Here is a 10,750-nt window from a genome sequence, read left to right on the forward strand (position 1 = left end):
AGTAACAGCAACATTTCTCTATAATGTGTTTTACCGTTCTGGCAGGAATGCTCTCAGTAACTGTTCAACGTGCACCGTACGAGCTTGAAACGAAATAATACAAGAACGCCAAAATAAGATAATTAGTCTAGAGCTTAAACAACGTTCATAGTGGAATGCTTGTTTTTGCGTCGGTAAAGATTGCTAGTGTCAACCAAAATTTAGCACATGCTCTAACAAACTTTAAAGGGTCTGATTTAATGCATTAATGTTGCAGCAACCAGGGTCATTTCCTCAACAAGAGAATAGTTTTTCAGCCTCTTAGGTTTTTTTAGCACCCTGAGCTACGTGAAAAGTTGCGCGGGCATTCAGCACAACTAAACGAGATGTTCCAACTAAATTAAGCAATTTTGATGTAAAAGTTGAGCCACTTTTTGTCTGTTTCAGTTGGGGACATCCGAACTGGGGTATCATGTTTTGCAGGCAACGAATGTCTCCGTAAGTGTCTGATCTTGATAAAACCTGCATCTATGCAATCTATTAGACATTTCCGCTTTGAAGGCGTTTTCTTTCAAGTTGTTTTGATTCTTTCATCCCGTGTGGCTAAGCAAATACAGACACGTGACCGAATCAGTTTACATGTTAGGTGACAGTCGTTGCGTAAATTAGAATCCGTTTTGGTTCGCAACTCCTTTCGATCACAGGCGTTGAATGGTGAAATGATACCGCTACAATATCCTTTGCTACTCAAGTTTCGTAAGGTGGCCACCACACAACGCACTGTCAGAAGCCAAGTTTTATTCTTCTCGATTTTTAAATGAATCCTCCATAAGTTACTGTGTTCATGTAAGTTGTTTTGTAAATAGTCTAAGGATCACACACAAAACAACACAACTGATCGTTCTGACAGTGCCTTCTGGTATATTTGGGCATTTTAATAAAGACAGTGCGCAAGAACTGTGTAAGCAGATTTGCCCGATGACCATCTGATAACGGTGGTTTAATTCGACACAGCATGATTTTCACAGCATGTTTACTTGGCATTTCATACGAACGTCCATTTTCAAACCGGAAATCTCCGCTTCCAATAGCAAACAAACGGTAGTAAGGTATTCTTTCATTCATATTATGTAGGGAGATTTTCCTCATTGGCCGCACTTGTTGCACAGAGTCTTGCATTACTTCCCCAATACCCGACAACAAATCTTCTTTCTTGTATCTACATGTGGGCCTCTTTTGAACCGTGAAGGAGCTCGCTAGTGGTTCGCTCAGGAATAGCCTTTTTGCTGTGAAAGTGATAACTGTCAATGATTTTCCTTTTTCCTACAGAATATTGTTTATTGAAGGAAAAACATCACGGTGAGCCAATATTTTTCACACCATCAATACCTGGTGAAAGTTTATAATTCTTACGAAGCTGCAAATATCCTGGAATATCTCGCGCGACCAACAATTATGCGGTATTCTCGTGCATGGTTTTAATATACCCTACTTGTTAGCTAAGGTTTAAGTTATTTTGTTGAGTTGAACGTCTGATGACTCCGGGCTGTCATTTTCCTTCCTTGAAGAATGTCGTGAAATTTCCAAACAATGGAAGGGTAAGTTACATTTCTTCACACTTGTGGAAATGCAGTTAATAAAAACTCAGATTTTTGTGCGTGATGCGCTTTAGGCCGCTCACTTTTTTATCTTCCCCGTTGCAGTTAAACTTACACTATCGAGGATAGCCAAACTCATCCCACCTGATTTTCGGTCATTGAATTTGTGGCCATCTTTGAACTTACCATGTAACACACCAGTTGCGTGTCGAAAGATTGCAGGACTCTATTCGGACCAAGCCATAGCATAAATGAAATCTGCGTATTTCAATTTACGCGAATAATTCCATAGTTCCTTACTAAATAAAGCGTTTTACCGATCCTCAGTGAACCGTTCGGTTGTTTTGCCCTCAGAGTTTACGGTTCAATGTAGATATCGAAGGCACATAAAATGTGTAGGAGAGTGTCCACATGATTTGGACTGGATTTCCGCCCACGGAATAGGCTGGGTCAGTTAGGCAGCCATATAATTGAGAGAAGAGTAACGACTACACTGACATAGAAGTACAGACTGAGTATTTTTCATTTTGAACCACTTAAGCTCCTACTTTCGGTGGCAAGAGAAAGCTGCGGATCCATAAACTGCTACGGATCACCTCCATTTCCCATCACATGATATAACCTACTACGGAAATAATACTGTAGTCAACCAAAATAACTTCTACGCAGCTCCTAGTGGTACAAGCACTGAAGACAGCTGACTTCACTCTTGAAATCCATGACTCTCGAAAGCAAATTTTGGAGCCTTAAAGTAATTATTATCCGACGATGAATGTGGCTCAGAAACGTTCAAATTGTAGGGTAGTGACAAACACTTTTTTAGCAAAGGTATTCTTTCTACATACTTGGTAACTAGCCACAACAAAGTAGACAATGCAGAACGACACACAACAGCAAAAATCTTCTGGATGGGGCGTTAAATTTAAATACCTTCCGTGATATTGCCAGTGCATTGTTTCTCCTCAGTTGCAAACTTAGCTGGATTTTTTGGATTGTCTCAAGCGGCTGAATATACCCGTTGTAGTCATGAGAACGCAGAAGTTAGCGAATAAAAGTTTGTTTTCTGTGATTGTTCATTTTGGCTAGTACATCACAAATTCATATGGTAGCAGGAATCACGCGGAAAAGGTTAAGATCGGGGCTACATACTGGTACGATCCAGGCTACCATCGATCGCAGAGGCGATGTGAATCCGACTGCTGGATCCACAACTTTGCATTCAAAAGAAACTTGTGCGACCTCTGAACTTGAACTGGCCCACGAAACATCTGGTCCCACAAGTCTGTCTGACATTGACGTCACTTACTTGACTCCGTGACCCATTGACCTACCCCTCACCCAACCCCCCTTCCTTTGACTTCTATTTCTCTAAAGTGTATGTTACCCCGATCTTAACCTTTTCCGCGTGATTCCTGCTACCATATGAATTTGTGATGTACTAGCCAAAATGAACAATCACAGAAAACAAAATTTTATTCGCTACCTTCTTCGTTCTCATGACTTAACTGGATTTCTTCGGGTCTCCCACGTCAAGCTTAATTCGTCCAAATTAAAACGGCTACGTGAAGATTGAATAACTCAACATTTTCATCGTCTATCACAATATGAATGCGTCCGAACTCAAATGGAAGGCCCATTCACAGGCACCATCAATGTATCCATTATTTTATATTATGTAAATTTACAGTATATCATACCGATCCTCTTCAAATGCCCTCATCAAATCAAACAGCTAAGCAAGCCGAAGTAAGTTCGTCAACATATTTCCCTGTTAAACCGCTTCACTGAGTTTTGTCTAACGTAGGAAATTCCTCATATGTAATGTTGTTTGCAAGTAATCTTTGATTCGACGAAGCATGCAGTAAATATGTCATTTTTGATGGTCAGTACTAGTTTCATGATAATTTTGTGTCACTTAAAAGATGCCCAAATCTAATAGAGAGATGACGACCCCCTAAGAATGATGGGTTAGACCAAAGAAAATCTAGTACGATGTATATGTTCGTGAATTTTATCTTTCATCACCGACAGAATTAATTGATGTGAGCGACTTGCATGAAATTCAGTTCATCTTACAATTACTAATTTTGTCCTTAACGGTGTGTAAATTCCAGACTAAAAACTGGATACCCAAAGAAAAGTGAGCTCCGTTTAGTAACATTCTAACATTTGTCCAATGGTGGAATTGGCCTATAACTCAGCATGAACACCATCTCACGTTTTTTATCATAATTTTACAAAGATGTAGTTTTCAATTTTACATGAAATTAATCTTTTCGCGCGTCTCCATTTCAGGCAAGGATGGAATGTATAACTTCGAATCAGATTTGATGGTTTTAATAAATACATTCTTATTCAGTAGTTTCATTTTAATGCCTCTCTGATTATTAGCTGAATAGCTCTCTACAGTAAACAGCCTGCGATTTAGTGCATATAATTTGGTGAACGCATAGTTCCACTATTCCTCGAATTTGGCTTAAATGGATTTAAGCACTGACTCAGAGAACCATGCCCCGTGTTGTCAATGAAGAGGACAGTTTCAGTACGAAAGCTCTTGTAAAGCGTTCTGACTTTATGATGCAAATCTGCACACTGGGATTAGTTGGCAGCAGACAAAACCACACCTAATTAAGCACTGCATTCAGGGACGTGGATTGTTCGACAACGGACGGTTGCTCACAGAGGCCAACAACAGAACTTCCTGTCATCTAGCTCTCAGCGTGCAAAAGTGATTACACCGAAAGGGAGCTGACAGAGCTAAATTCTGTGTGTTGCCCCAAAGCAGCACTGTACTTCTCTTTCTTTGGTTTGTTTCAAGGTCGTATTTTGAATTGAGTAAAAACTGCGCAGGACAAGCATAGTATAATTTTTTGTATGTTTATTGGATGTTTGTGAGCAGAAAGAAAGATTCTGGATTGGCAATAGGTGTCATCTACTTTTCGGTTGGTAACACTCTTCTGGCCGGAGAAGTGCCGTTTACAGGTGTTCCATTTGACCACATGCGGTCTGACTTTAAGAAAGTTTGCACCATATTTTTAAACGCCAAAATTTCGCTTTCTTCCCGGATACTTCATATCTAGTAGGGCTTTTCATAGTTGAGTTTCCACAAATAGTGCACTGATCTTATCAAAGGCGATGTTCTTGTCAATATACCGATGATTATGTATGAGAAGGCTCAAATCTGTCGCATCTCAATCACATTTTCAGGGCTGCATTCGAACTGATCATCCAGTTCGGCAACAGAATGACCTCTGGCTCCATCCGAAGGTTACTCGAAACCTTAATTGTTTCATGAGTAAGCTGAACAGTAGGAAAAGCTCTCAGCTTCCGAATGTTTTAACTATAACCCAGAAACTTACTCATGTTTTCCGAATAAGAGACTGGATCCAACAATGAGGCTCCATAACATCTCCCATTTTAAACAGTTTTTATCCAGCGGGCGTTATGCGCACTTTTGGAGTTAGTTACACTATCATTGATCTGTTTCCTGTCGAATTCGCCAAACATAAAAATGAACCAGTTATTTCATTGGAACGCTTTATTAGGAATGGAATTCATGTCAGCTTACCAGGATAGGATGAGTGTGAGGTAAACCTTTCTAAACTGGAGTGTTAAAGACTTTATAGTGGTGGGTGTCTCAAGTGTAGTCAAGATTATTATAGCGCCATATATGGGGACTCAGGCTACAAACGGCTTTTAAATACCATAGAGAACTGGCTTGTTCGCTGAGCTGCGCAATTCGATTGCAAACGTTTCACCACCAATCGGAGTGACATCATCAGTGCGTTATAGGGCACCGTAGTGGTGCGTAGCTGTGGGTTAATGGTGGTGCGTTGAGTAGTGTTACCTGTGGGTTAATATGGGTGCTGTTAACCGTGGATGACCTTTGATCGTGATTAGTTGTTCGGTCGGGCGGTTCCATTGGTTGCTCTATTATTATGTGTCCTCAATCGTCGATACCCACGTGACTTTGAGCTTGGCATCCCCTACAGCTCAAAGAACTAGCCAACGACCATCTACGCTACCTGAGCTACCAACATTTTCCTTTATAGAAAACCATTGAGAACTTTTTCCGTCGACTGTATGTTCATGTGTTTCAATTGCTAAACCGCATTCATTGAAATTCTCAACACACTTCACAACGCACCGTTAAAAGTCCCTTCAGCATCCTCTCATAAAGTTTCCTCAATAACTAGAAGTTCTACGCTTTTAACTAAATTGTCTGCTTGAACGAAACGGTTCTCTTCCTATTTGACTCCTCGACCACCTCTCATATCTAGTCGGGAGATCTAACCAAAGAGGCAAAGCTTTTTATACATATGGCCTTACTGAAATTATCTATATGAGAAGTATATTTTGCTGTATGCATCAATCAAAGATCCAAAATGTACTGAAACCGTTTTTTATTAATGATCCATCTGTGTCCAGACTCATTAAATTGCGTTTGAGGTTCATGTATTTAACGAACCTGTTTCCATTAAAGAATCACAGAACATTCTTGTCAAAGAGCTACTGAATCACACTGATAATCGTCTGAGTGGTAACAGACAGTCCGATTATCATATCTGAATGGCAATCTGGGATCATCGAATGCCTTCAGGACACAGAGCCAAAAATTTGGATCGGAAAGCTTCCCGGATGAATTTTTCCGTAACAGAAACATGGCTTGCACTAGCCATTCGAATTTAATCGAAACCAACCAGCAATACTCTAATGTTTCAATCGTACGCAAAGGAATAGCCAGGTCATATCATATGAGCCACAACGACCGATGTTCTGGTGTACACACAAGAATAATTTTTTCTAATATAAACCAAGTCGGAATGCGTAAATTTGAACTCGATTTTTCAACCTTAAAACATAACATGCCTATGTGTGTTCAACCGTTTGTGGGATATCGTCTACCAACTCAGTAATATTACGCAACACTTTTTACAGAAGGGAGGAAAGCCCGTCAGTGGGAACTCTGCAGTCATCGGACGAAACTAACTAATAACGAATTCGTTCTTCTTGACGATTTTTGTCTTTAAGCTATCATCCACGAGACAATCTAGGAATTAGTCCTTAATAACCTGTCCTCAAAAAAGAAGTTCAGTTACATATTTCACAGAGCAGATGAAGATCAATATGTGCGTCCAGAAGGCAAGTGTACGTATTGCGTCCCCGAACTGTAAGAGGTCAGTCATTATTGCCTAATTTGAATTTCTGAGTCAACTTTCGTGCAAACAGCTACTGGTTGAAATAAACTTCAGCATCATGTCTCCGTGCACCCCTGTTGTTCAGATGTTGCATACGAATGGTTTGACCTGATTCAGCTTGTCCTGATTATTTACAGACTATAGGAATCATACGTTTTACGAACCTAACAATGGTGGTTCTGAGTATCTCAGAATAGACCTACATTCTGACAACTTGTGCTCCGTGATATGCATTTAACCAGTCGTTGTAGTTTATGCTTTTCTACAAAAAACCATCTCTGATCGTCTTACTGTGTGACAATGTTGTGTCAGTGAGAAAGAAGTTCACATTTCTTCGGTTACCTTATTTTCTCGGTGAGTCCGCGCCCTCAAGAGTTCACGCATGACAATTTAAGAAGACCCGAAATCCACATCAGTGGTTGCTCATTTATCGGAGAAGTGCTTGATCGCAACTGATCAGGCAGCAGCGGGAAATAGTTTTCGAACTGTATATATTTTATTTCTTGCACGAATCGCAGACGTATATAGTTCAGGTTTATAAAGTTTGAAACGTGGGAATCCACAAAATTTGACGCATTCCGGTGGATAATACCCGAAAGAAAAAAGGCGCCACACTGATGTAGATGGGTTATCATAGATGCCCAGACCCTGATCAATGGTCTACATGCCGGAGAAACATGGTTTACTCTACATTCTGATAAAGATGCTTCAAAAGTCATCCATGATGCTTCAAAGTCATCCCCGATCAGGCATCAAACTTAGCTTAGTACATCCTAATAACCTAGAAGCCGTCTCCTAATTTGTGTCGCAGAACTAATTGGGCCACATGCTAAACTAGCACCCCACCCAATACTCGAAACAAACTCAAGGAAACCAAAATGGATAGTTCTGACGCAATCAACATATCAAACTGAAGGGTCGTTATCGAAAAATCATGCCGAAAAAGCCGAAAGTTCACAACTGTCGATTTATGCATCACGGTGGTTGACGGTACCAGTAATACAAAGCACACGCTTTACTAGCTATTAAAGTTGTGATTTGTTTACTATGGGGCGCAATGGTCACAAAAACGCACTTCTTGCATTACAGTGAGCTAAAAACCCGCAAAGTATTAAGTCCGGTCATTTGCAGATCTGAAAGTGGAGAGCAAATCATATGAGCTGTCTAAAATACAATATCTTTTAAAGATGGAAGATGAGATAAAAACGGAAGAGGGATAAACAAGCAGCCGAGATATGGACTCGGTTTGGTGTTCATCTAGGCTCGGGTAGTATGACTATAATGCTGATATCTATGCGGCGGTTATGCTAAATGAATTGGAAGATAAACGAAACGTTAGATTATTTCGTTTGGCACACCCTTTGTCTAGTCACATGATTGAACGCAGCGTTGAAAAAGAATACCGCCAAATTAGTTAGTGCCATTTTGAACCAGTGATAATTGCTGATCCACGGTAACGCTTGCATGGTGCTGTATTGAGACGGTGTTACGTTGAAACCTAGGGGAACTGACGTATGCTGATGGTATCTTAGTGATAAGCTTGTAACTGCACCGGTTTCTGTCGTCATGAGCTTGTGTTCGGGTAGCAGTGGTCCAGTGGGATCGCACATGTTCGTCCACCAATCATTATCCCTCTATCTTACGTCGGCCCCAAAGGCTTTTGCGCTGCACCGTTCTCGACAGTGTGTGAACCACCTTCGCCTTCCCGCTGGGCGCAAATCCCAAGTCATTTATTGGTCATTGGCACTTTTCCTGTAAATCAAAAGCCAATATTGTCTCAGCTGCTCCAACTCCCTTAAAATCACGTCGGGATGACTTCAGGGACTGCCTGTCACTCATTCTTTCTATACAGAATACCTAACCAACGTCGAAGTCGACGGTATGCACAGAAAGACCAGTTCAAATTATTTGGCAAGTGACACTGCATCAGTAGTGATCCTCTATAACATGCAATACAATAGATGTACCTGTATTGTGAAAAACAAAACAATGTTCTCGGGAATAAAACCAGTGTTGCTGATTGCGTCTTAATTAGCAGGAATGACGAGGTTGTTAAGACCCTGAACGACCACTCCTTTAACTATGATTTAAATGTCACGAATACCTTGGAGTTTTTGCCCGCACCATTTGCATCTGATAACCTTGATGTTGAAGAATGACAGTGTAGTGCGATCTACTTTTTTCCTAGAACCAAAAAAAACGAAGGACCCTGAAGGCGCTTACACAGTGTGCTGTTTTATCCAAGTTATTTTCACCAGCGTGACTTTCGTCTCTTATTTAGGATAGAATATTTAATTTCCAATACAGAGTGCTAAAGTTTTGAACGGTGGGTCTTATGGCATGCATTCAGGCTATACGAAGTGTACGGCAAATGTGACTAATTTTCAGGTGGGCTGCAATGTACGGAGTTATTTGGGACGTTTTCAGGATGAACCAAAATTAAGATAGCACTCCAAGCCTTGATATCAATCCATTTCAAGTGTGTTAGACAGAATTGCGGTTGTATTTTGATCGCTCTTCTAAAACACACCAACAAAGGTTGACTGGACATGCTGCGATCGCAAAAAAATGAATAGCTTCTTAGGCTACTGAAAATAATTCAGTAAGTATGGTAACTCCAGGCCTTCAAATACCACAAGAGAATTTGAAGTAGCACTTGATTTATGTTTTATCGCTGCAAATTCCCTCACACTTTGGTACACAGTTCCCTGTGTGCAGTAAATTATTGTGGATTGGAGGATCAGGTGACACAAAGACCAACAGTACAGGAATATATAGACACAACAGGCGGAACAAGCACAGAGGATCGTCGCGTGAGCAAAGCTTCTTGATATGTCGCTTTACTAGAATAATCCCCCCACTTGTATTTCCTGGTGCTGTCATTCGTTCGTGTGAAAGCTTTCAAAATTTTCATGTGTCAGTCACGTGTCCCTCAGTTTTGCGCTTTTAAACTCCTCAAGCGCTAGCACAGTATTTTCTCCCGATAGCCGTCAAACGAAACGCAAATGTGACTTCGTGACCAGGAGATATCACGAGTCATGGGTTGCAGACGTCTCTTGACACGTAAATATAACACCTTGTGAGTTACCGAGGGGTAATTTGTCAAATTCATTCTTGACTGGCGGAAATTCTCCTACTTTGACGAAGATGGTTTTTACTTGTCTGATTAAACTGCCTGAATCCTGTTAGTTATTCTGAAATCTAAAGGTTCGAGAAAGAGAATTTATAGCAAATTGGATTTTTTCAGCAATCTTAGAAGAACACATTGCTTGTATGCCTTACATGGATCAGCTGGTCATAACGGAAGCGGAATTAGGCACCCTGCAAAACAATTGCCCTGAGCACCGAAATGGTAGCGGACACCATAAAACAAGTTAACAGAACAATAGGAATAGGTTAGATATTTTCGAGCTAGCATCTCACTTGAAAAGTTATGTGCGCGGTTTATTACTTACAAACTAGCGAGTAGCCGAAAATGCGGCCTAATGTTACGAACGAGTGCGGTGAAATTATACTGGTTGACTGGCGTGCAACTTGTGTTTGTGTCTTAGTCATTTGTTGACTGAAGAAGAGCCGTGCTAATTTCACCAGAACTGCAGGCGAACTGACGGGCGACAAAATGGAAAATGTCTAACCCATCTGGAACCGCTAAAACGGGAATTTCACATGCGAAATAGCCATCCGTTTATGTTTGATGGTTGCAAATATCTGAAGTCTTAAAGGACTAATGCCATACGAACTTTTTAAACATTAAGAGCTGGCATTACGTTTGCTTCTGGAACGCTGTGTGATGAGGCAAACGTTCCCTAGTCTTACCCGTGTCTACTTTCGGTTGTTTTAAGGTGAACAGTTGGCGTGCAACAGGTATACGGAGGTTTTGTTAACAAGAACTCATGTGGTGTTAACCGCGAAACAACCTCGAATAACAATAATCCCCGGCTAGCCCACGTCCTATTAAATATTTTACCGTAATTT

General features: G+C 40.7%; 1 protein-coding gene across 1 annotated transcript in view; it reads left to right on the forward strand.

Moving 5' to 3' along the window:
• Positions 1-10,750, forward strand: part of T265_08428 (hypothetical protein) — a gene marked incomplete at both ends in the record, with an annotated part of 28,527 nt that overhangs the window by 17,276 nt on the left and 501 nt on the right. Inside the window, one exon of the mRNA XM_009174227.1 lies at positions 3,265-3,323. Within this exon, the coding sequence (XP_009172491.1) occupies positions 3,265-3,323 (59 nt within the window). The remainder of the gene's footprint in view (positions 1-3,264; positions 3,324-10,750) is intronic.

The sequence above is a fragment of the Opisthorchis viverrini genome, assembly GCF_000715545.1.
Source record: "Opisthorchis viverrini unplaced genomic scaffold opera_v5_220, whole genome shotgun sequence".
Lineage (NCBI taxonomy): Eukaryota > Metazoa > Platyhelminthes > Trematoda > Opisthorchiida > Opisthorchiidae > Opisthorchis > Opisthorchis viverrini.